Source organism: Aythya marila (genome assembly GCF_965140915.1).
Source record: "Aythya marila genome assembly, chromosome: Z".
Lineage (NCBI taxonomy): Eukaryota > Metazoa > Chordata > Aves > Anseriformes > Anatidae > Aythya > Aythya marila.
This window is the reverse complement of record NC_139080.1, coordinates 33,762,301-33,789,372: the sequence shown is the minus strand read 5'-3', so window position 1 is coordinate 33,789,372 and position 27,072 is coordinate 33,762,301. Positions and strand designations below refer to the sequence as shown.

General features: G+C 39.2%; 1 protein-coding gene across 1 annotated transcript; it reads right to left on the bottom strand.

Annotated features, from left to right (window-relative positions):
* Positions 1–662: 662 nt before the first annotated feature.
* On the bottom strand, positions 663–27,072 carry LURAP1L (leucine rich adaptor protein 1 like). The gene is made up of 2 exons (XM_082782488.1): positions 26,519–27,072; positions 663–4,362 (listed from the first exon to the last, which is right to left on the bottom strand). The coding sequence occupies exons 1-2, from the start codon at positions 26,750–26,752 to the stop codon at positions 3,988–3,990; spliced, it is 609 nt and encodes a 202-aa protein (XP_082638614.1). The 5' UTR covers positions 26,753–27,072; the 3' UTR covers positions 663–3,987.

Below are 27,072 nucleotides of genomic sequence, written 5' to 3'. Positions count from 1 at the left end.
TAAAAGGATGCCTTTTATGACTTCCTGTAAAGGTCACATCTCATTTTAACAGAATACAACAGATTTCTGCCTTCTTTATCACCCTCTTCCAATTTCTATGATCATGATAACATCCCTTCCAAAGGCAGAGGTGCTGTTCTGTCTTCAGTTTCTGAGTACATCGTTTCTGGCCTACTGGTAGATTCAGGAGTTTCTGATCAGTTCTACATCCTTTTCCATAATTTGTGGAGACAAAAACAGTCATGCAAACTTGAGATCAATACTAAACCTGACAGTTAGCAGAGCGTTTTCAAAGAATTTTAATTGCTCTTTTGAAAGTGCAACAAAACTTCACATTTAGGCCCATATTGGCAGAATCTTTAAAGCACCCGTTTTCAGATGTGAAGGTTTAAACTTCTTTTTCTTCCCCTGACAAGTTTGTTTGTGAAGCAGAGAACATCCATTTACTAGTTGGTTCCTCTTATTAGCTAGAAACAGTTCTTTAAAAACAGAACGAATACTAAATTTATCTTTTGGATTGTCCCCTTTTGCCTCTGAATTGCATGGCTTACATAGTGGAATCTCTGTCAAAGACAAAACTAAAGCAGCATGGAAATAAGAATGGAATGGGTATTGCTTGTAGCCTGTGATTTCACAAATTGTCTCAAAATTGCCCATCATGCATGGAAACAAGCTAAATGACAGAAGAAACTAAGCTATACAAAAGTAAGAAATAACAGACAATGACAGAAACAACAAATGAACACTATTAGCTGTTTCAACACTTTTTTTTTTTTAATCTGTTTTTCCACATTTGAAACAGACATACATTCATAAAGTGCTTTCAGATGCACTGCTGTATAGAGCTAAATATTTTTATATTTATACAAATGTATAAATTTGCATTGGTAATCAAGAAAATAAAAACCTCAGCTCTGCTAGAAAAGGGCATCTGAATCCCTTTATATCAGACAAAGATTTTACAAGGCCAAAGTTGACCACGTCAAGAGGAATCTGGAAAAGCTATGTAAACTGTTTAAAAGAAAAAACTAATTAAACAATTGAATTATTTATGTATCATCATACATTTTCAATTGCCTAAATTGTGAGGCTTTAACTGAATTGCAAATTCTTGGACTTAGTACGAGATAATCAGATTTCAGTCTGCCTTAAATGGGAAGTCAGACTAAATGATTGCTGACTATGAACTCCTACTAAATTAAGGACCCTAAGTCAAACCTAAATCTTTGAGATTTTTATGTTTAAAAATAATCAAAATAACAAGGTATTCTTTTTCCTGCTTATGAGAAACATAACACTTGGAAATTGTTTCTGAGAGTCTCCTGGCATCTCTGTTTTGTCATCTGTACTCTTTCTCTATTTCCAGTCAAGATACATACTAAAAAGAAGCTAAGCACATAATAATTTTATTTCACTGTTTCTAGTATTTTTTTTTTTTCCTGATGGCTGATTCCCATGTAAATGAACTTTTAAATCATAGCATGATAAATCTATCACTGATGTAATTACTTTTTATCCAGTATTACAGCTGTGAGTGGGTGGGTGACAGTTATAGGTTGTGTTTTCCTTGAAGTTATTTTAGCATTACTCTGGGGGAAATTTGAGAAGGTATGTGAAGAATATTTTTTTACTTTCCTTCGTAGTTGAAAGATTTTATGTGCATCTTGGCCTAGTGCCCAAAATCTGAGATGGAGAAGAAAAGACTATACATATTGCACATTCATTACGTTCAGAGGGAGTATACAACCTGATGTTTAACTTCCATGCCAAACAAAGAAGGTAGGAAAACTTTCTCAAAAGGCTCACAGCTTTAAACTACGGTGTTCTTAGATTTATATAACGTGAAGTAATAAAACCCATTTTGCATTTACAGATGATATTCCACTTTATAACACACTGAGAAATAAATTTTCCAAGATTTTTCTTCAGACTTCTGTTTTTCCAAACAATGTCCAGCTATCATAATCCAGGGAATGAATAAAAAACAAATGTACAAACCCCACATTTCAAAAATTAAGCCCACATAGCATTGTCATTTCAGGGCTTATCCGTTTTTCTGTTTTTCCTTGGGATATCTGTAATACCCTGGTTGATCTCAAAAGTTTACTTCTGAGGTACCTGCAAAACCCTGTTTGATCAGTTGCTTCTCTCTCTTTGAGAAGCCTCATTCTTGGTAACCACAAATTTCTTCACTCTATTTGAACAAATCATAATGTCTGAAGTAAAAAATGCATATGTTGCTTTTTAATTTTGATGCACACAAACACCTATTGTATCGAGAAAAAATGGAGGTACCCCCAAAGCACAGATCATCACTTCCAATTTCTTGACCTTTTACCTTTTCTCCATATTTGCTGTTAATAAAACCTGGACAAAACACATTCATGGAATCATGGTCTGGAAGAGCAGCACCTTTCTGGACAACTACTGTTTCTCAAAATCAACACAGACAACAAACTTTGACTGAGACATGTATTGACTTTACTGCTTCAGTATGCGTGAAACATATTTTAAATAGGCAGCCTGTATTATACCTTGCAAACATTAGTTTATACCATATTTTTCATGCTTTATGGCAATAGGAATACAGATAGACATAAAAAGACTCTTCCAGCTAATGTGTAAGTATCGGCACCTATTCCACTGTATATAAGCTGGAAATACAAATTCATTAATCTGTTCATGACAGACCAGTTAATTATATATTCTTTTTTTTTTTTCCTTTACTGTATGTGGACGTAATCTTTCGATTCTAAACCAATTAAAATGAAAATTTGCTCTCTAATCTACACAAAAGCATGTGCCAGGGGAATCTTAAAGCTAGAGACTTTCTACACAGAAGTTTGTTCCTGTTTCTCTTCTCAGACCTTTTCAATGTAAAAGCTCTCAACCATACTAATAGGCACAAAAAGGTTAGAATAAACTCTTATTTGTAAAACAGGAAACAAAAAAGCAGTGGGAAACACTTCTTCTTACTAATAATAGTTTGTAAAAACAAAGTAAACCTGCTAGGGGTTGGAGTGTGCATGCAAAACCTGAACAGGACTTGCCTTTTAGCAGGTTGCATCCTGTAAAATGTTTTACTAGATCCCTCAAAATTTCAAGGTTAAAAAAAAGTCATTTTAAAAATTACGTAATTAAAAAAATACTATTTTAAAAATAAATTCTGTCGAGTATTGTTGGCTCAGTATCCAAACTTTCAGAATTAGGTATTCTGAACATGGGGTGCCTCCTTCACTTTTTTTACGTGTATACAATGTGTCACCAAAACAGCAGGTTCAATAAAAATAAAAGGTGCAAAGCACAAAAATGAAATATTCTCTCATGCAGAGCTTCCAGTATTGGAGTGCATTTCAAGACATTAATGAAGCCTAGAACTTAAAATTGTAACTAGACAAGAATCATGAGAAAATTCATGATGAAAGGACTCCTCTCTCAATGCCCTCCCCTCGAATTGTTTAGGATACTTCAAGTGAAGGCAGATTAACTAGATCAAATATCATTGCTTATAAAACAAAATTATTTTGTAGAGGTATTTTCAAGATTCAGATTTAAGGCTCAGTAAGAACACCATCTTTGGAAAAGCCAAACCCAATAGTCAAGAAAATTTATCACAACATAAATTTATCAGAAGATATTTTATTGCCAATGAGTACAAAATTGATGCTCTCATTCCCTGATGTCTCATTTTAAAGATAAAGCTTTTCCTTCACCACTTTGAAAGATCTGTAAATACAGCACTAAAAAAAAAAAAAAAAAAAAAAGCAACAATAAATTAAGAGAAAGAAAAGTTGAGCAGGACAGAAGCAGATAACCCACCAAGAAGGAAATGTGTTAGAAGCAATAGAAAAGTTCTGAAGTGGAATCAAAATATCATAGTATGATTTACTTCCAACAGAAATTTGGGGTTTTGCACATGAAATAAAATAGCAGCAAAGAAAAAGGATAAATACAAGTGCATATATGTCCCATTGGAACTTGCTTTTATTAACCAAAACAGTAGTACTCATCAGAATCAATTTTGGGATGTTTATGCAGAGGCTGTGAGTCCTCCATAATAGAAGAATCGCTGAACTGGTCCATATCTGAAGGGGTTTGGCGACCAGGGACATCATCAACTAAAGTGTCCAAATAACTCCCCACTGATATTCCATCCAATCCATCACTACAGTCTTGTAAACTGTTACAGCTGCCATGGAGAGATGTGTCCTGACTTTCCAATAAGCTGCACAGGCTGCCACTCAGACTGCTACCTCTACTGGCAATGGACTTCTCTTCAATCATCCATTTGATTGATTCAATACTTTCATTGATGATAAGTAGCTGGCGCATAAGCTTGACATCAGTGGCTCGGAGATTAACCTACAAGGCAAAAGCAATTAAAAGGATTAGCAATTTGCTCTAAAATCAGACTCTAAATAGCAAGCTGGAGGCCATAGAAGGATTTTTTAAAACTCGCCTTCAATATCTAGCACAAATCTGTTTAAATAATCATACATAAATATACGTTAAGTATTACTATACTTTCTATGAAGTTCAAGTGGGAACCTAATCATGCTACATAAGCAGCACCTTAACAGGAATGTTAGTCATCAACAAGACTTACCACGTACCACTGGTAACGTACCACTATGTTGTTAGTGGATGAAACATAGCTATGACATGACAACTCCTGGGGATAACTTTTCATTATTTAGAGAAACAAGACACACACCCGTGTTCATTTACAATTAATTTCAGCCATTTAGCAGATCCAAGCAGCTAAGCATTCACCTCACATTCTCTTTGTTATAGATATGATAGTAATCTAAAATTTTCGGATGTGTGTTATTTGCAAAAAGGCTTGTTGATCTTAAACATTTACTCACACTACATCTGAGTTTATGTTGTAAGCTGCAGTACAAATTCCCAAGAGTTGAAACAGATATGTATAATTATTGAAACTGTAAATTTCAAATTATTTAAACTAGTATCAGATGAAGGTTTTGACTTTGTGGTCAACCACATATTATAGACTAACATAAAGACTGACAATCGGCAAAAAATAACTGAACAAAAAATACTTTCCAAACACCAACTCCTATTTTGCAATGTAATTCTCATGGTTGATGTACACACATAGAAGTGTTAACAGTAAAGCATAGTGGCATATTGCAGTGCTGCATCTCACAGCACTTTATATTCACCTTACTAGAAAAACTTAACAAGACACTTCTACTAAAATTTCTACAATGAAATTACATATAAAGGTTATGCCTTAGTGTTTAATTCATTGCTTCTTTCTTTTCATCTGAACCATGATGAGCATTGGCAAGACATTCTGTGGAATCTCCTATTTGTTACATGAAACAAGTGAGAATACTGAGAAGGTAATCTAACAAATTCAAGATGATTCAGTGTTTGCCAATATGGTCAAGTGTAGAGAAGCAGCAGCTACTCCCAACCACAGTGTGAATTTGTGAAACAGCTGTTTAGTCATGCAACTGTGTCTGAGCTAAATCCTGATGAGAAGACAATGCTAGTTTGCAACCTCATCAGCTCTGCAGCCCCTTCCAGTAGCACCTCGTTAATACTAAATGTTCGACATCACAATAGATACACTTGCAATCTCCACATCCACACAGATCTGGGCCTACATAAACTTTTGCCACAGTGCCAACACCAGGCATGCATGTTTAAAACTACCGGGAAGAAAAAAGTGATTTGAAAAGAATTCATAGGATACTATGTCTAGCATGTAATTTGTGTCATATTTTATTGCATGTTCTTACATCCTTCAATTGTACAAATCAAGCATATTACATGTAGGTATGCCACCAATTTAATATACATATTTAGAATATACTTCCCCTTTGTATATAATTTGTCTGTGCTTCTCTACAAAAGTCTGTGCCACAATCTCTGACTGTACTAAATACATTATATTAAATACATTAAATGCATTAAATACTCTTCTTCCATAGATCACTTACATGTTAACTTTCAGACAGTTCAAGACAAAGCAGTATATTTGAACAGCTTTAGTCCACTGAGAAACAAGAAGACAAATAAAATCTGTTATGCCAGACAATAGACATTTTATACTATTCGCCAATTCCATGATTATTATACAGAAATATAGCATCTGTATTGTTCATCCACAGAGGACTAGAATGAGATTGATATTCTCAGGAAGCAAAAGCTATTTCTTCTTTTGCCAAGCAAGACATTTGGACATGATTCTTTCCATACTCAAATGCCAAATTCTTTTCAATATCCAAAATTACACTGACTTGTTATGCTTTTCAAAAAATATTTTAATGTATTTTTTATTCTGTTAGATACAACAGAGAATTATACTGGCTCTGGCTAGGTTGCTTCATTGCAGCCTCTGCAGGTGATGTGTTCAAGCTCTGCAAACAAATCAGCATCGATGTCAAACCAGTGTTTTAGCTACAGCAGAGCAGTACTTGCACAGCATCAAGGCCTGCTCTACTTCTCACTATGCCCCAAAGGCAGGAAGACTGGGGATGAGCAAGAGGTTTGCAGCTGACACAGCTGGGACAGCTAACCAGAACTGACCAAATGGATATTCCATTATTCCATAATGTCATGTCCAGCACTAGAAGACTCATTTGGTCTTTCCAAAGTACCTGTGACTTGGAAACTGGGCATCAGTTTGCTGGATAGTGAGTACTTCATTTTTAGTTCCTTTGCAGATTTTTTTTTCCTTCTTCTCTTTGCTTTACTTTTGAAACTGTGTTTTTCTCAACCCATGAGTTTTCCTTACTTTTCCTCTTCTGATTCTCTCCTTCTCACTGGAGGGTGTTAAGACAAGAGAGTGAGCAGCTAATGGGTGTTTAGTTACCAGCCAGAGTCAACCCAACACAAAGATTTTTCAAACTTTGCAAGTACCAGATTGTCTAGGTAACTGTCACGTAAGTATTCCCAGTCTCTAAAACAACTGCTGCATTATACTCAGTCCAGTTTCACAGGATTAATATACATGATCTGTTACCATAGAAAACAGCTTTACCATATAGTTTTAACAATAACGCCCATCTATCACTGTTTCAGATGTGAGATTTTGAAAACAGAATGACTATTTTGTAGCCCTCCTAATCAAGCCAGCTTTTCTTCTCCAACTCATAAATCACTATAAACCATTCGCTTAGCAACCAGGCTGTCGTGACAGCAGCAAATTAGCTGACTTCCCAATTGCAACTATAGACTTCACCAATTTCCTTTATATATGCAAGTTTGGAGACAGCAATTTCCCAAAAGGCTGATCATGGCAAAGTTTAATGGAACTAGCACCAATACACCACTGATGAAACAATCGCTTTTAGATAAAAATGAAAGCTCATGTATTTCAGTTTCAGTTCAGAGGGTATGATTTTTTTGCTCTTCAAGTATCTATGGCTTCAGAATTTCTGTGGAATGGCCTTATTAGAGTAATTCTTTGCATTCTTACTGACGAGTCCTCCTTGTCCAAGTTACTATTTAGTCCCAAGTCTCCCATGTCAAGTGTGTACTTTTCCTAAAGCAAACATTAAAAAGTAGTCCACCAAGATTGATCTTTAATGACATTTATCTCATCAACAGATAACATAAAAATGTTACTATGACATTTCTTGCCTCTTCTGTATTTCAGCCCAGTCACAACCACATTAGTTTGTACTTACACAGCTGCAACTCATGTAACTGTTGGAGCAAACCAATCAGTTCCAAGAGGTCTCAATTAAAGGGACTAAACACAATACAATTGTCGTGGTTCCGCTCGAGTGGGCAGCCGAGCTCCACCACAGCCGCTCTCTCACTCCCCCTCCTCAAAGAGGAATGGGGAGAAAATATGTGAAAAGTGCTCAAGGATTGAGATAAGGACGAGAAAATCACGCAATAATTATTGTAACGGGCAAAACAGACTCGGCATAAGGAGATAGTAAGATTTATTGCCTACAACTAACAAGCGAGAGAAGTGAGAAAACAAAGGAAAAAAAAAAAAAACCAAAAGCACCTTCCCCCCTCATCCACCCTCTTCCACCTCCTCCCCCCGAGCGGCGCAGGGGAACGGGGAATGGGGGTTATGGTCAGTCTACAGCACTTCTTCTCTGCCGCTCCTTCTCGGTCACTCTCGTCCCCTGTGCTGTGGGGTCCCACCCACGGGATGCAGTCCTTGATGAACTGATCCGGCGTGGGCTTCCCACAGGCAGCAGCTCTTCCAGAACTGCTCCAGATATGGGTCCGTACCACGGGGTCCATCCCTCAGGAGAAAACTGCTCCAACCTGGCTCCCCTACGGGCAGCAGCTCCTGCCAGGTCACCTGCTCCTGCGTGGTCTCCTCTCCATGGGCTACAGGTCCGGCCCGGAATCTGCTCCGGCAGGGGTCTTCCACAGGTGGCAGCCTCCGTCGGTGCAGGGCCACCTGCTCCACCGTGGTCTCCTCCACGGGCTGCAGCGTGGAACCCTGCTCCACCGTGGTACTCCATGGGCTGCAGGGGGACATCCTGCTTCACCATGGTCCTCACCACAGGCCGCAGGGGACTTCTGCTCCGGCGCCTGGAGCACCTCTCCCCCTCCTTCTACACTGACCTTGGTGCAAGGCTGTTCTCCCACTCCCTTGACTCTCCCGGCTGCTGTGGCGCAGCGTTTTTTCCCTGTCTTAAATATGCTCTCACAGAGGCGCAAAACAACATCGCTTATTGGCTCGGATCTGGAAAACAATGGGGCCCTTCCCAAACATGGGGCAGCTTCTAGATCTTTCTCACAGAAACCACCCCTATGGCTCCCTGCTACCAAAACCTTGCCACGTAAACCTACTACAACAATCTCATTACATTTGACAGCTCCATGCACAGTAACAGGCGCAGTTCAGGAATAATCTAAACAGAGTGAATTGTATCTAATATATGTATTTCGCAATGGTTCCTACAGCTGCTCTTTAATGTAGAGCACACCACCACCAAAGGGAAGGTGTGTGTGCGTGTGTGAGAATCAGCCCAATGTTATGACATACAGCAAGAAAAAAATTGTGGTAAGACAGAGAAAAACAAATTTTGTTTACAACCTAGGTTACATATCCTGTTGTTTGGTTTGCATAATCACAATAGTATAGATGCCTAGGAATGCTTAACATTAAACAGCCAGTCGTGGCATGTGAAAATAATGAAATTAAAGTGACAGTGAGCATCTTTCATGTAACACAGTGTGGTAGCATTAGTGGACAGAACAATTTAGCATTCAGACACAACCAGTTATTCAGTCTGACCTAAACACCCACTTAGACCTCTTTTCCCATACTCACACTGGTTGTTCTAACAAGAACAACATTGCTGCTCTTACTCATCTAGCCTTGGTTATGGGCTTCCATGATCAACACTGTCACTTGCATGACACTGTTACACAAAAAATTTGTAAGTACACACACAGACATCTGTGTACGCACACACACACACAGAGATATACACAAAGACATTTACACATATTCCTGTTGTTTCTGTATGTATAGTGTTTCTCAAACAGGATTGGACTAGGTTACTGGTTTTAGAATAAAACTCTTAGTGATTACAGCTGTTAACAAAGACAATTAATGCTTCTTGGCAGTTGTCCAAAATAGTGCATTAGCCGTCCTAGTCTGGTCATTTTACTTTTGGATCAAAGACTACTGGCAAAATGGACTTGTGTTTTCCTTCTGTATATTCTGTAGACGTAGCTTCCAGTCAGCTCCATATACAGTGGGCCCCCTCCCCCTCTAAAAACAAGAAAGTAAAAACAAGAAAGCTAAAAAATTCAATTCAATATATCCTTTTAATCTGTCAAAGCCATCTACAACACTAGTTCCTTTCTGCAGTCTGTTTTCTTTTAAGTTCCTAGAAACACATACTTTTTTTTCTTTCCTTTTTCTCTTTCTCCCCCCCCTTTTTCTTTCTTTTAAAAACAGCAAATCTGTAGTGATATTAATGGCAATTATTAAGTGTGGTCTAAGAAAAAAGATAGTCCTAAGTTTATTTAAAAGACTTTGATTTAATTTTCTCCTCAACACCTTTACGCTGTGTGTTGTAACGAGCCCAAAAGAAAAAGGAAAGGAAATAAGCATGCTTGTACAACAAAGTATTTCCTTCAATACCAATCTTTCAGTCATAGCACAGTGAAATAAGTCACTCAAAGACATGAAATCTTAAACCTAAATGGATTCAGGTAGTTATTTAAGTCACCTTGCTCTGCACAGGATCCCTAGGGCTCAAACACTCATCAAGGATTCAGGAGCATGGGATCTGTGGTTCTGAAGCAGTTTGCCTTTGTACAGTTATTCACAGTACAGTTATACATAATAACTGGAAGTTGCATGGGAACAGTAGCAAAACATGGTACCCCAGTGCAAGCAGTTTGGTGGTAGAACAATTCCTGCATAAAGAATTAGCACATGAAGAGGTTAGATGAAATGGGTACTGCAGTCAATTCTATCTGTTGTTGGTACTGTCACATCCATCTGTATTGCCTTTTTTACAAAATGACTTTCAAGCCCACACAATCTTTCCATGACAAACAGGCCTGTGTGACCACTACAGTTTAGGAGCATTACTGATTCTACATTGCTGCTGACTTCCTCTTCCTAGGGTGTGTCAGAGACAGCTTTCCACCCTCCTGCATCGTAAACAGTCATAAACAGTTTTATGGTTACCCATCTATGCCTAGCTCCTCCCCTTTCTCTTTTAAATGGCAGATTACCTTAGTTTTCCGTGGAATAATGAACTCCATGAATTCATTTGAGATTCAACACAAATTAAATAAATCTAGGAGTCAGTGTCCAAATAAGAATTTATTTTGAATTCTGAGAAATCTGCTTCTCCTCAGAATCCAAGCTTATTCTTGTTTCTCCTGGAATTGCTTTTTCTATTACACATACTGAGCAACTATTTTCAAAATAACTAAGAAAAGTAATTCCCAAAGATAGAGATAAGACATGAAGCATAAAATAAACATTTGTTGGAAATGTTTAATTATTTGAGCAGATTTAGTCTAAAGAAGATCAGAATTCATTCAGCAAATATAAAAGGATATAAAATTCATCAATAAAACATTGTCTGTGAGAGATGATTCTGTGAGAACATGCATAACGAGCTAGAAATATTCACAATATGTGAATACATGCATTACTTAATTGGACTCACCGAGCTAACATACTTACAAAAGGAATGAATGTGGTCACACATACTGACTTTGTTTATTAGGCAACCACCACAAAACAACCACACAGCACATGCACTTGAAGGTTAGCGGGCTCAGAATGATATTACAATAGCTTCTCAACAACAGTGAGAGAAGGAAGTGTTTTTTCTTCCATTCATTTAACATGTCTAAAAATCACAAATGATAGATAAGGGTAAAATTTCTGCTCCTTAAACATACAGGTTAATTAACAGGTTGTGCATGAGCTCTGTCCCACTTTAAGCAGTTCTTATGCATCTGCTTGACTTTAAACCTCTTGCCTGCTACCAAGCTGTCCTACTGTTTGCATGAAGTTCTTAAAATAATAAGCCACTCTGGGCAATGGTATTTCAGGATCAAGATAAAAAAGCAGTATCTAGTCTGACTTCTGAATCTGAATGCAAACTTCATCATCACCTGTCAAAACGCCGAGCAGATTCCATGTGATAGAGCAGAAGCACACAGGTTAACAATCCCTAGCTAGAAGGGATCAGCTACTCACTGGTGGAACTGCAACTGCTTGTGGGATGTTTCCACATCCACTCCACCACAAAATCAACTTGTTTAGATTAAATTCATACACTACAATAATTGAAGCTAGCTCAACCTATCTGACGCTGTATGTGAGCTCTCTTATTTCCTTGGTTTCTTAATATGCATAAATAATAAACATAGTAACCACAGTTTGGCACAGATTAGATTGTCAATAGGTTGAGGTAGATACTACAGTGCTCATCAGGGCCGTATGTGTCAGACTGATTTACCTCACACTACCCTATGTAAAACACACACGCTCTTTAAATTTCATTTAGTAGTGTTACAGGTAGATCAAAAGCTTTTTGCACTTCTGTTTTCTTTGTTTTCTTTCAGCATAGACTTAAGTCACAATGAATTGCTGAAAGGTTTTCCCACTTCTTTCGTTTTGTTTTTTTACACTTGCAGTAGTCTTCAAACAATAAGAGGCACATAAAAAAAGCTCTCTCTACAAATCTCAATTTACCAGATAAATTCTTGATTTATAGTTGCAGTTTGCTGATCTAGTTTATTTCTGCAAATTAAGCAAATTACACTGACCTTTTTTCAGCTGCACTTCTGTAATGAGTCATAATAAAAACATTTTGGCAGGCTACAGAAGCACTTCTGACAACGTACTTTTTCCACTATTTTGTAAAAGACATTATTATCTTTGTGTTTCTCTTGAAAACTCACAAATTTTAAAAGGCACAGTAGATTTTTAGGCAGCATTCCCTACAATGAAGTCCAGAGAATGAGCAGTTATTAAATTTACAGTTTCTGTCTGCACCCTTGACCTTGCTAGTTTAAAAAGAGGCTCTAGTCTAGTCACGATCTCTCTACAGCCTGCTGAGATTCCAAAGCAATACCACACCAAGTGCTTACGACACTTATTTCTAAAGGTCCTTATATAAAATTTGGTAGCAACATAACATAGCTTTGTGAACAGAGTCTCTTAACTAAGAGGGAAAAAGGAGGACTGTGTGATTTGACATCAGCCAGAGAGGAGTCTCCTTCTGCAGACTGGACTCTATATCTCACACTAGAGGAAGAAAAGCACCTGGAACCAACCACTCACTCGCTCACTACCTGCAACAAGGAAGTGGTTAGGCCAGATCTGAGAGACCACCAAAATGATCAGGATTCAGAGCAGAACATGGTGAGGGAAAAAGTTAGCTCAGTAAGAACTAAGAGTAAGTAACTCAATGAACCGGTTTCAAAAATATTTCTTGCAAATACACACACAAAAAAAACAACATTATGCCAGTATGGTTATTTATCTTCTCGTAAACTACACCATTAATTATTTACATTTCTCTTACAACACCCTATTTGAATATATTAGCTTTGTACATACTAATTGATCCCCTTCAGACTTGACTGGAAAATACATGCCATCGAGTTGTGCAATTGCTTAATTGCATTACCTCTGTAATAAAAAAGTGGATCTCAATGCCTTTTTCCTCCTCCCTGGAATGTGCATCATCCTTTTCTTGCTAGTATCACTAGGTAGCCTGTCATTTGCATTAATACAAAGTAATGTATCTCCATGATTTGTATGAATCATTAATTCAGTAGGGTGCAAAAATATTTGTTTAGTTTTTAATGATACACTGTTTGAGATATTCTGTACGCTCCAGTGCAATACTAAATTCACATGGGAAAAATCATCTTGCCTTTGTTTTTTTTGGTTGTCTTTTTATTCTACTGTGAAAACAAAGCTGGACTTAATATCTACTAAGTAGATATGATGACTATTATCAGAGAGAAATACGCCACACGTCTGAGAGCAAGCAGCAAGAAAAATTAAATTAGTGAAGCCCATACTTCACCCCCTCCTCTTCTTCCTCCTCTCCCCCCAATAAAATAAATGCTAAATCAGAACTTTAAATATTGAAGCACCACAGAGCGAAACATCCAGCCTCAGAAGGATGAGAGAATATAAAAGGAAGCTCCTGATTGTTTTAAAGCTCAGTTGAGGAAACATGAACAGGGAGGCACTGTAACAATTTAAGAACAGTAAAAAGCATCAAACACAGGATGAAGTTTTTACTGCATGTTTCTAAATATCAAAAGCTGCTGTCATAAAAATAACATCTGACCTTGGAAACGTATCTATGATGACAGAGGTGAAAGTGTCCGGTAAAGTCCACACTACGGGCCCACATGTGTTGACAGACAAGGTAATGACACTACAAATATTCAGGTCAACACAAAGTTGCTGCAAACAGTGTCAGAAAGTGTTACAGCAGATGGACTATCGTAGCACCATTGTAATGTGCTCTGAGCATCTGTCACAACACAGCAACTGTTGTGAACTTTGCTTTCATTAAGTTACCTATGCTTACCTTGATCAAAACATGCTCCTAAAAATGCAGTGCTAATACCGGAAAGAAATATTTATTCTTTTCTGAATTAGGTTAGGCTAATGAGGACTCTAGCCCTCTACTTATCCTTTTAAAAATTAATTAGTTTTAATACTGGCACTGTGTAAATATGCTCAAAAGCATTGAAGTACAAGAACAGTGATAGAATATCATGGGTTTTGGTAACAGATACATCTGAAACTTTAAAATATTGCTTGTACCTAGACAAGAGTGATCCTCAACTTGTTAGTCTTTTCAAAGAGAGAAGAAAAAAAAAAAGGAAAGAATCAGTACATGCTTTATTCGAGTCAGAACTGAGACATGACAATACTACTATTACTTAGGACAAAACTAAACTTTCTTGAAATTCAAGTCTGGTTTTGCAGTATCACTGGAAAGACACATGAGATTCAAAAAAATTCAAATATTTGCCTTCCCAGAGTTCAAAGTAGGATTCTGTTTGTTATAATTCTGTGGCCCTGGTGAATGGATAGGTTCTGTTAAAAGCATAGTTTTAATCTAACAGTCAAATCTCTACTGTTGGCACACTCCCATCCTATTTACTGAAGGTTTATCTGAATAAAAAGGAACTTCAAGACAGCCTTGAAATAGTAAGTGATCACATATCATCTTAGAACTGGTTTATCAGAGTTGAGAAGTGATATGCTGATCATTTATTTTTTCCTATGGAAATGTTATGAACACGTATCTGTGCCAAATCTTTTTAAAAAGTATTTAATAAAAAATACCTAACATCTTATCAAACAAGCCTCTTTTTTTTTTCCTTTTGATTCCTTTCCTTACGTTTAGTCTGTAGACCATTAAAAGTTGAGTGTCTTTCGGATTCAGTCTAATTTTTTTTTAAATAAAAAATGTCACCCAAATCTCTCCACCAGTGCAATCACCATCCTGCTAAAGTACTGTTCATTCACACGATTTATGCTCACCTGAATGTATTAGCAAATTTGTGATCTCGCAGATAAAGGGAAGCCAAATTGTCTATTTTGAGTTTTGAAACTAAAAATACACTTTCAAACTTCCAGATACATATATATAGTTAATTCCTTTTATCTCTTTCTAACCCACTAAGAAGGGATCAAACAGTTTGCAGCCAATCTGCATCTGGGCTATCATGGTTAAAAAACTAGAGGCAAACAAGAACTGAGTACCATTTTCAGCAAGTCATAATGGCTTGCTAACTTGCTTGGCTAACACAATTAACCAAGCAGGCTGCTGCTTTTAAGCCTTTTCATAGGTAGGCTCCTACAGAGCACACTGAAGTAATCCATTCTGGAAGTTGCAAGGCATGATTATGCAACTTATGAGAAAACATGTATTAAAAAATCAAATAATCAGAAATCCTAGATTCTAGCCAAAGAGTTCTCATAAGGTAGCAGGAGTAAACAATTATGAACTATAAACTTCCAAAAATGTCAAAAACAGGTACTCTAGATACCTGTATTTCCACATTATTTTATCCCTGCTGACTAATAATCATCAACCACAGGACGTGGTGCATACCTCAGCTTCTCCTAGACCACTCTGGCTTGACTCATACTCAATTTTAATACCTTAACATGTTCTTAGCAAATACTTCTACATACCATACAACTGCAGCACTGTGTCTTAATCCTAGTTCAGCACTGAATATTAATCTGTAGTACTACAAGATACCTCATACTACCAGAGGTATGAGTAGGATGGGAAAGAATCAAGGTAATTGATTACATTTTTCCATTTCTCTTACTACTATGGAAATACTGACTAGTTAGGGAGCAGAAACAGAATGCAAGATTTGCTCCTGGCTAGGAAAAGACAAATATGTCAGTTGAAAATAATCACAGAATGGTTTGTGCTGGAAGGGACCTTAAAGACCACCCAGTTCCAACACCCTGCCATGTGCAGGGACATCTCCCACTAGATCAGGTTGCCCAAAGCCCCATCCAACCTGGCCTTGAACACCTGAACCCCTTCAGAGATGGGACATCCACAGCTTCTCAGAGCAACCTGTTACAGTGCCTCACCACCAGTGAAGAATTTCTTCTGAATATTTCATCTAAACCTACCCTTTTAGTATATAACCATTACCCCTTTTTATATGAGTATATTCCCTGATAAAGACTCCCTCTCCAATAAAGAGACCCTCTCCAAATTCCATTATCAGAATCGCTTCAGAAGTGAGAGAACTAGACAAGGAAATCTGGGCCACAACAATGTTGGACTGAGCAAGACAACTACGGTTAGATTTTAAAAGGGCTGGATAGGGCTCTTTTAGTGTAATTTTGTCATTGAACTTCAACAGAACAGGAGGGAAATGACCAAGCAAAAAGAAAAGATTACACATTGTTGGGATTAAACTTCTTTTTCTTCTGAAATGGCAGGACTGTTGCTTTGCACTGATGAATGTATAACAAGCTATACGAGTTGACTGTCACTGTGAGCTGCCTCATCTGCCTATGGAGAAAACAGCAGCTACCTCTCCTCTATTGTTCCAGTCACAGCCAACTAATGCTAGGCACTAACAAAGGAGTAAGGCAATTCCACTTGATGTTGAAGACAACTACTATTGCTTTGGCATACTAGTAATGCTTTCTTCTCTTGCAGTCTTTCTTCTCTACTCTTGAAGGATTTTAGTTTTCTCCTACAAACCCTGTAACACTATGAACCAGCCATAAGCCATCACTTGAGATTGACGTATTCTGAAATATGCAAAAGTCCTCCTAAGAGATATTAATTAGACCTCTTAATGGTTACAGTAGTTGAAGTGTCCCTGTGAAGGCAAAATGAACTTGCAGTCAAAGGTCAGGAAGAGTCCTCTTACCACTTTGGTTTCATGTCCACTCCTCCTCAAACCATATAGTTTCGAGAAGCCTAAACCAAACAATAGTCTGAGTCTACAATTACTGAAGGCACAACTTCTCAAAGTCAGCATATTTATGTGCAGAATCACCCAAACTCTCTTAGCTAGAAGACCCTTCTGCCCACAGAAAGGATTCTTCAGTATCAAACTACAAAAAAAAAAAAAAAAAAAAGTGCTACCACTATTTCATTTCACATGTGCTTTATTCTAAACATACGTTGTCTGGCTTTGACCACCAGAGTAAACAGTCTATATTAGCAGCCAAATGTAGAGAACAAATTCTCGCTCATGGTGGGCCAGGAGCAGCCACCCTCCTCTAGGCACCATTTCAAGCGTAAGTGTTAGTCTCTTCCCAGATACCATTTACTTCACTAGTTTTTGAAAAGGTAGCAAACTGATGCAGATCCTAATTCTGCTTATATAGAAATGCTTCACAGTTTTCTCCTTGCTATCAGGACTGTCATTTATAATTATGGTAAGAATCAAGGTCAGAATCTGAAGCTTTATAAATAAAAAAATATTATTTTCTGCAAACACTATTGAGAGAACAGTGCCCAGTGTTTGCTATGCCTTATAAGCATGCACCCTAGTCACAAAATCTAGTTCAATCATTTCAAATTGAACATTAATTTAAACCAGCAGAAATTTGGTAGGAGAACAGGAGAAAAAAAAAAAAAAAAAGATACAGACAGAAAAATGTAAAGCAGGGTTTTATTTGTTTATCTTGTGGTAAAAACAAGAAGTCTGGAAATACTCAACCTATTTATTAAATTATAACTCTTGGATGTGCACCTCCTTCTGCATCTACAGTGAGGCCAAAACAGCAATGCAGCAGAACAACTCTTCTTCTGGAAGCATTTTAGCCATAAATACAGCTGGTATCCAAATACATTGAACAAAATTAAGCCAGTAAAACATTTATAAAATCTGCAATTCCCAGTAGTTCAGCAAAACAGCAATTCAACATTGCCTTACAGGCACTAAATGTTTTCACTTCACCTGGCATTGCACCCAGCAGGGCTGTACAATATTGCAGGGAGTTTGGTTTACAGCACAGCAAATGAAACACGCAGATAACTTCCCCTGGAAGCTCAGTGTTTGTGCTTCCTGTTACCTAACAAATGTGTCATATCATTTGTTTGACAAAGCATTAAGAATTGTCCGGTTGGTGTGAATGGGGGAGAAGGATTAGACTGATGAGAAAAGGGTTGCATAGCTGTGTATGTATTTCTCTTCTCCATATTTATGGAAGCTCTGGGAAGAGGGTCCATAGCCTGACAAAACAGAGTAGCTAACACTAACATCTGACATGCATATGTTGCTTAAACTCTCTAGTGTCCTTTGCTTACAGAAGGAGAAAAATCTCCTTTGGAGCAACATTGGGGGAACCCTCAGCTGTGTTTTATTCCACACACTCATCAGCCCCAGGCTGGAAGCCAGTGGGACTCACTGCTGGAACAGTATACAGGGTATTTCTGAAGTAATGGACCATCTGTATCTGCTTCTACATTTGATAAAACCTGGGTGTGAGTTTTATACCTTTCAAAGCTCTACAAATGAGAAGGTCTATAGACATACCAGAGTTCATTCCAGCCAGCTATAATGAACACTTCACCTCTACAACCAAAGGTTCTGTGGAGTTTGCGAACTACTCAGGTACTTGACTGAAGTTTTTCAGAACATAAAGACATCACAGGATGTGCCTAAAAGGCCCACTGCTCACTTTGGACATAACCCAGTTCTCACTAGAGACAGACATGGAGAGACAACCACTGATGCCTGAGCTTCACACAGCAGCTGCCAAAGACAGAACATGTTAAGAACTATGAAAAAGTAGTAAGATTGTTTCAACAAGTTAAGTTAAAATCTTCTCCAAATCACATCTTCCAGTAATGGTTACCTTATGAAAGTGAGTCCAGACATATTGGAGGAGCAGTGATGTCTTAATTTGATAGAAACATAGCTGTGAATTCATCACCTACTGAATTAAGTATTCTAGTCACACACCTTTGGACTACAAAAAGAAAAGAGAAAAAAAAAAAACAATGCAATGTAGATTATGGTGCACCTATTTAAATGACAACATACAAAAAAATACTGTCTCTGAGATAGGAGGCTCTAGCAGATTGTTATAGTCACAAAATAAGAGTGTAAGTGGCTCAAGGGATGCCAGTGCCATTTATATAACCATATGGCTCTGTGCACTGTGGTGCAGAGAATGATCAAGCCCAGAAACCTACCTACCCTCAGAGCAAGGCTTACTACTTGATAATCTGCAATATGGCGAGTGCAGGTGCAAGTTTTTCCTGCTGGATCTGGTTTGTAGCCGTTCAGCTGGTAACAGAAGAGCCCCTCACACTCATACTCTTATACTGCAAAGTACAGATGTGCAAGAATGTTTTATCTTCTACATTAAAGAAACGATTATTTTAACTGTTAATCTCCTTGGCTCTCATTGCAGACGTATATTTCAGAACAAATATTTCAACATCTTCCTGAAATTCCACAGCAGTCACTCCCACATAATTCTCTCTCCAGTCCTTCTCTAGTCCTTGAATAACTTACCCTGTCTACCACTGAAAAGTTAATTATTATTAAGTGACTGAAAAGGTAAAGATTCACAGGTTTAAAATTCTTAGTACTAGGATTCCCTTCTGGCATTAACTGAGGTTATCCAATGAAAAGGATGATATTTCCAAACTGTGCTTGAAAAACAACAGGCCACAGGACAGCAAGACTGAACAGCTTAAACTAACGAAATACACCCAGGAACTCCCTAGCAAGAAAGCCAAACACAAGGGAAGTCTTACAGAAGTTATTTTTCCTTATGCACCCAGTAAACTTATCGGCCCAAACTGGGTAATCCTGTTCCTCACAATTTCTCTGTTGATGGATGCCATCGCACTTCAGTCCAAATTCAAGATTCTCCTCCCTCCTTCTTCAGTTGTTTTTTACAGTTGTAATTAACAGTTTCTTCAGCATTGTAGATATGTTTAATAGCTTTCTGACAAGCCTGCAAGTAGCCACTTTTGCTGCAGTTCTTTTAGAGCAGGGCTTAGTCAAACTACTCGAGTCATCAGAGCTTGAAAAGTCACCCATTTCCTGTATATCTCCAGGACAGAAGGTCTGTATTCACAAAAATCATGCTAAAATTTCATTTATTGCCTGTTACCTTTGTTTCAATTAGAATTTTAAAATATGTACACATAAAATTACAGACTGTGTAGAACACAGATCCTCTGACCTGAAATGACCTGGGCATTGCTATGCAAGTAGTAGCAGAAATCTTGCAGTAAGAAACTTAGTGATGCACTGATGCCTTCTAAGGCTCCAGCTGCCCTACTAAATACTGGCCCCAGCTTTACATCACTGAGGATAACTGGGTGATCAAAGCCAAAATTCAACAGAAAGAACAACTGATGTGATGGCAAAAAGTAATCCACCAGTGGTAAAAGCTTATAGCTAGCAGCCCCACTTACAAGTGTGAGGACTGGAAAGAATAGACTACAACTCTGCTTTTGTAACAAAAAAATTTCCCTTTTATTACAAGATCTTCTACAGTTCAAGTCTTTATCTTCACAAATAATAATCCACAAACCATCTTTTAAAGCTGCTTGTATGTAAGACTCCCAAGTGTCATGGTTACAAATGCAGGTACAAATCCAAGACAGAAATTGCCCTTGATTTCGCAAAGTTCCAATTACTTTTCAGCAATTGTTGGCCTGTCTTCTGTGGTCAATGTATGTATTTACTATTATGCATTTCAAGTTTTTTGAGTTTACACACAAAAGGTTCTTTTTAACTATGGTTAGCCCTAAGTATCCACACAAACTCATGCTGTTCTGCTGATTTCGTTAGAAAGTTTGCAATCTGTTTGCTGTAAGCTATTGTAAATCACTTAAACTGTAGAGCTCTGTACAGAAGGGGTTTAATTTTCAGCAAAACACCACATCTTTTCATTATGAACTGTCATCAATCAGCTTTTAAAAAACAACTTCAAAGCCAAAATTCTTCCTCCATCCTTGAAACAAAATAATCAGGAAAGAAACAGCATGAAATGGTAACGTGCATTATTTCAAATCAGGACTGTCAAAAGTCTTATCTGTAATTTGGCACACTAACTCTATCTTGAGTGCAATCAAGCATCCATGAGAACTGCTGTGACAATCTCTTGTATTGCATGTGTTTTTGCATGTGTTTCACACTGATGATGCTAGGTCAGGTATCTACAGTGTTTCACAGACTCCTGGTCAAGCAGTAATTAATTATGTAAGTATACATGTACTTTCTGAGGACTTAAACCTTTCATTAGGTAGCACAGCTGAACAGGAATGGCCATAAGCACTGACTGGGTGCAACACAGTGATGTTCCAGAATTCAAATCATGCAGGTACTGCATGAGATTTGCCAGCCAATAGATACTTAAATACGCACGAAATTAAATAAAGTTGTTTACCTTGTCCTGTTGAAGACGGTCTTTAAAAGTCAGAAAACTTGGCGAAGTTATGGTAACATAATTAGATTTTAATTTTTTCTTGATAGATTTGGTCGTTATTCCAAAGGATTAATCTACAAATTCCTTTTAATCCAAGCATCCTAATATCACTGTACAATCTAAATGCCACATAAAAATTACAAACTCCTTCAACGACATCATGACAATTGGAGGGTATAAAAGAGAGAACTTGTTAGCAAGATCCAACATTATAAGCTTTTTCACTGAACTTCTGGAAGACCTCTGGAAATAAGTTAATCTCTATTTCTGTATTCGTTATTTTTTAGTTCTAAGAAGAGCCTCTCTTCAGGGTTTCATTGAGCAACTGCTCACTAAGAAACCAAGGTTAATCAAACCCTCCTACACAGGCTTGAGGCTTAGCCACTAGTAATTTTATATTTAAGATTTTATCTTCAATCAAGTTTTTAAGCAAAAATTCCAATTAATCTAACAGAAAACCAGCATCTGATACAGAGCTTTGCACTGCTGACTAGACACACTGAATCATATCTTGGCTTCAACTAAGTCAATTGATGTTATCATTGGAAACAGTAAATGTAGACGTCTGTACCTACAGCAAGTGTTGAATGAGATGTTTCAAGGTACATTTGTTGACTTTTTAAAAATGCCTTTCAAAGAAGCTAATAAAGGCAGACCCCCCCTAGTTATTGTTCTAACAAATCTAAGCAAATCTGAAGTTGCTCAAAATCTTAAGAACTGGTAAGAGAGAGTTACAGAAAGTCTACCCTTCAATCTGCATCTTCATTTGCATGCTAAGTATATGCAAAAAAATGTTAAAAAAAAAAAAAGGAGAAGGAGGAAGAGGAAGGACTAGTATCATAATGATCATATTTGCCTCAGTTCCAATCAGTACAAGTACCATTACTTCTTCTTCATTTTGTCAGGGCTTCATGTTCATTACCCTTAAAATAGTCATAATAAAACAGAACTATTAGAGCAACAGGACAAAAAAAAATCAATTAGTGAGACTGCACAGGCACATTCCTCTTTCTCAACTAGCTTTAGCCTAAATCTGTCATACTCAATTTCTTGGCAATGGGATTGTTTCCACTTATTTATTCCCCCCCCAAAAAAACAACAACAACAACAAAAAAACTGCTGCACCCAGAATACCCAGTTTGGCCTTCAGGCTCATTAATGATGTTTGATCCCCAACAGTGTTCACTGGAAGGAAGTTCATCTAAAAGTTCCAGCTCTGCCATTTCCCTCTTAATTCCAAGACACTGTTTACCTTTTTTTGGACCCAAGTACTCTTATGCAAAGCATGTTATTATTTTATTCTGTGTAGTGCAGACAGAGAAATGCAATAAAAAGTTGATTTAAGAAAAATATGAACTGAAAGAAAAAAACTCAACATATTTTTTTTTCAGGTATTAATAAAAATCTCCCTTTGAGTAAACACAGAGCTTGTGAAGGAGAAATGAGGCTTCTGAACTAGCAGCATCAGCAGTTAGTGTTCAGCCCTCAGGTTCAGCAGTTACAAGCCATGTTGATTACTTAAAGCAGCGTGCAGCTGTACTGAGTGGTGACCTCACAAGCATCACACACCAGAACAGGGTCGCAGCTGTGAGGGGTATAGAGTATTCATCAAATTCTAGGTTGACCAGAGAACAGCATTTTGACCCAAGTTAGCAATTACACCTTGCTTCTCTTGTTATGCAATGGCCTTATGCCTCAAAGGTTTTCAGCACTACCAGGGCAGTCTCAATCACAGACTTGGCTGGGAAAAGTGAAGGTAAAAAAAGGGACGGTGCCCTGGCTCAGCAGGTTCGTAGTTAAAAACAAAACAAAACAAAAACCTCCATGGTGTTCTGCACATGATTCCAGTGACTACCAACAAAATTGGGCTCCGGAGAAAAAGAACAATCCACTCAAGACAGCAAACAGATCAGGGGACGCAAGCCTCAAGGCCTCCATCAGCGGATGTACAGTTTACTCCCACACACCTGCCTATCTGTCAGGAGCTTAAAGTCATGGTCAAAAACACCACTCCTAAATCAAATATGGGCATGATTATACGCTCATGTCTTTAACATTCTCCTGCAGGAGATGACATATGGGAGGTAATCGTGTCCACCCATTTTATTCATGCTCTTCCAGGCCCAAGGACATGGCAATGTGATGACAGACGTCTCAGAGCTTCCACCACCTCTCTCTTTCTCAGAAACATCCAAATCAACAGATATCACTACTTCACTCTGAAGCATGATAAACATACAGGGTGGTTGAAAGAGCAGAAACATAAATTTCATTGGTGTCTGGAGGAAAAAGTGAGCACTGAAAGAAGAGAAGATGGTCCTCCATTTTAAAATGAGGAAAAATTATACCTACCTCCATTCCTGCACAATGGAATTTACTTCGGGCACAGGAAGGATTACATACTACCTGAGATCCGGCTTAATGTACGTTTCCAAGCATTACAACTGGGTTCAGGTATGCTTTCCTTGTTCTTTACTGTCAGGGGCCAAACAGGCTGTCAGTGGAACACAGAGGTTCCCCCTCTCATAATGGCTCGTAACTTAGTTAACAGTAAAATACATCCTTAGCACAGTCAAAAGCTTTGGAATCACCACGATTTCAGCGCAATGAAAGGTCAAAATGTACTCATATTATCCATAATATAGCTTTGTTTCTCAGATTTAGTTGAAATTTGTCAACACAGGCATAGCCATTGTAACAAACAATACCTGTGGGAAAGGACAGAAGTTGAGCTGCATAAACACACAATTTGTATGAAGTTTAAAAATAATTAAAAAAAAAAAAGCCACGTCTGCTCAAAATGTCATCATTAACAAAACCAATAAGATAACATACTGAGATAGTGAGAAGGTACTGGTCAATATTAAAGATTAAGATGTCTGCACACCAGTCAGTCTCAAGTTTTTCATGTGTGACTAGGTGAGCCTGAATAACCTTGCTTTGCCAATACGTACGAAAAGGTTGTCTCAAGCCTGAAGCAAGTAAACTAAAAAAAAAAACCCACAGGTGTACATCTGAACTTCTGTGAGCAGGCTGCAGAAGCTGGTATCAGAGAGCAACTACGAAAACATAGCATGATAGATGTTGCTTGGTTTTCTAAACTTCTTATTTTTTCAATTTTTTACATCTGTTTACTATTATAGCAGATACTAACTACTTTTCTCCCCAGTCGAGGCCTCTTAGATATTCATCAGAGCCAAAGAATATGCTACAAATAGATGTGAAATAGTGAGATAACAGATTGTGTTTTGGTTCTGTTTTAGGAATGACGTTCAGAAGAAGAAGAGACATAGAAACTCTCCTTCTTATCTACTGTTGTTCTTAAATTGTACAGATCTGTACACTGTCACAAGAAAACTGCAGAAGTGAAAGGGACAGATTAAGAACCTGAAGAAACCTTACGGACAGAGGAAGATAGCTAACTTCCAACCTCTGGAAGATAGAAAACAGATGACACCAGAAGAAGAGAGTAGACGGAGTAACTATATTTCCTCTTGTACAACAAACACTCATTATAAAAGTAGCTGAACGGGCAGGCACAGAATAAAAGTCAAACAAGGAGGTGTGCAATAGAACTCCCCTGGCTTAACATAAGCGATGAGTTTAGATGTGAAAAACTAAGTCATTAAGACATTAAAGTGAGAAAGGAGGGATCAAGGAAGCTGAGACTCAAACTTGTTCTTTCCAAGAGCTGAGGGGGGGGAGGGGGGAGAGAGAGGGAAATTAGGAAGCAGAAAAAAAGAATATAGACAAACTGAAGACTGTGATGTGAAACTTCACATGTAAAGTAGATGAAGAGACCAACCAGCAAGGAAAACATGATGAGGGCAAGTCACTTGATTTTTATCCCTTAATAGGCATAACTGTCATGACATGTCTACACAGTCATGCCAAAAACTCCATCTACCTTTGCAGTTCAACGCCCCTAAGAGTTCTATATTATAATCTATGCACAGGTCACCCTACAACCCTTGTACAAGTTTAGAACTTTGAAAACTAATACAAAGGATGCTAACAATGGGGAACAATGTTAAAAACTAAAATTCTCAGTGATCATTACACTAAAATGCATGGTAGTTTAGGTTAGCGAGCATCTCTTATAGCATACAAAGCCATAAGGCAATAATTGTGATAAAAAAGTGACTTTTCAAGATTAAGGTCATAATCTTGGCTATAAACTGCTGGGATGCCTATTCCTGATTTCCCTTTCCTCCTAGCCTGTTTATTCTTTCAGAACTCTCCCACCCACCCACTGACCTTTTGCTTATATATACGTGAGGTTGCACCAGGACAGGCACAATGGTATAGCATTGTACTTGTTTACATAGGATGAGATTGCTTTGTTCTCTCTGAATGGCAGAGTTCCAAGGCAGTTGCATAAAGCCACCTCCACAAGCTGCCAGCAAAATCCTCATCCCAACAAGAAAATAGTATGGAGTTTGACCAAGCAAGTTATGCACAAGAACTGTGGAAAGAGTCGCTGCCAAAAAAAAAAAAAAAAAAAAAAAAAAAAAAAAGTTCTTCTGTAATTGCGCACAATTACAGTCTAATAAAAACTGAGGCCAAATAGGCATTGTCAGAATCGAACCTACCAAGCGTTCAATATTTTTGGTTGGTTGCTCATTTGCTTGCAAAGAGCACCGTGGTTCTTTTAGTTTTGCCTTGAAGGTGGCAATTTTATGGCACCACTGAGAAACAAAATTTCTCGACGACAGCAGCACACAACGCCGGGCAAGCACCTGCTTTACAACAGTAAGCAGGTCAGAAGTCCCGAAGTTAAGTCGAGTCACAGAAATCCTCTCAGCCACGTTATAAAGAGGAGCCTGGCGAAGAACCACCGCGCAGTTACGCGGTGTCCGCCCGCAGCTAGGTAACCCCCTGCAGACCCAGGTCCCAGGACACCAGGCCGAGCTTCCAGGGCAGACACCCGCCGCCTGTCTCCAGCCACACGCCGCCGACAGGCAGCAGGTGCGGCGCGGGGAGGCGGCGGCTCCGCACCGTGCCCATCGCTGCGCCCGCGCCCCGCCGGGCTGCGGCTCCGAGGGGCGACCCTGTCCCCTCCGGACGGCCCCGCGGGGAGCGCCCCCGGGCACTCACCATCTCCTGCCGCAGGAGGTGAAGTTTCGTCTCCAGCCGTGCGAGGGCGGCGGCGCGGCGGCGGCGGGGGCCGGGGGCCGCAGCGGGGCCGCGGGCGGGCTCGGTGGCGGCGGTGGCGGCGGTGGCGCGGCCCGGGTGCTCCTCCCCGCGCAGCGGCCGCGCCAGGCTCTCGGGCACTTTGCGGCCCAGCTTCTGCTCCACGTCGCGGAGGTCGGGGGGGCCGCCGGGCTCCATGGCTGCCAGCCTCAGAGGGGCCCGCGGCGCCGGGCGGGGCGGCACCGGCGCTACCCGCGGCCGCCCGGCCGCTGCAGGGGCGCGGAGGAGCGGGGACCCGCGGCAGCGCCGCGGCCGGCGCCCGGGTGGCCCGCGGCGGACATGGGGGTTCCCGGAACGCCGCCCCCCGCCCTGCCCTGCCCTGACACCGGGTGGGGGGACACAAAAACTAGCGAGGGGGGGGCAGCTCCCCCGGGGTCAGGCGGCGGGAGCGCCCCGACCCCGCTGCGGGACCGGGACCGGGACCGGGACCGGGACCGGGACCGGGACCGGGACCGCGA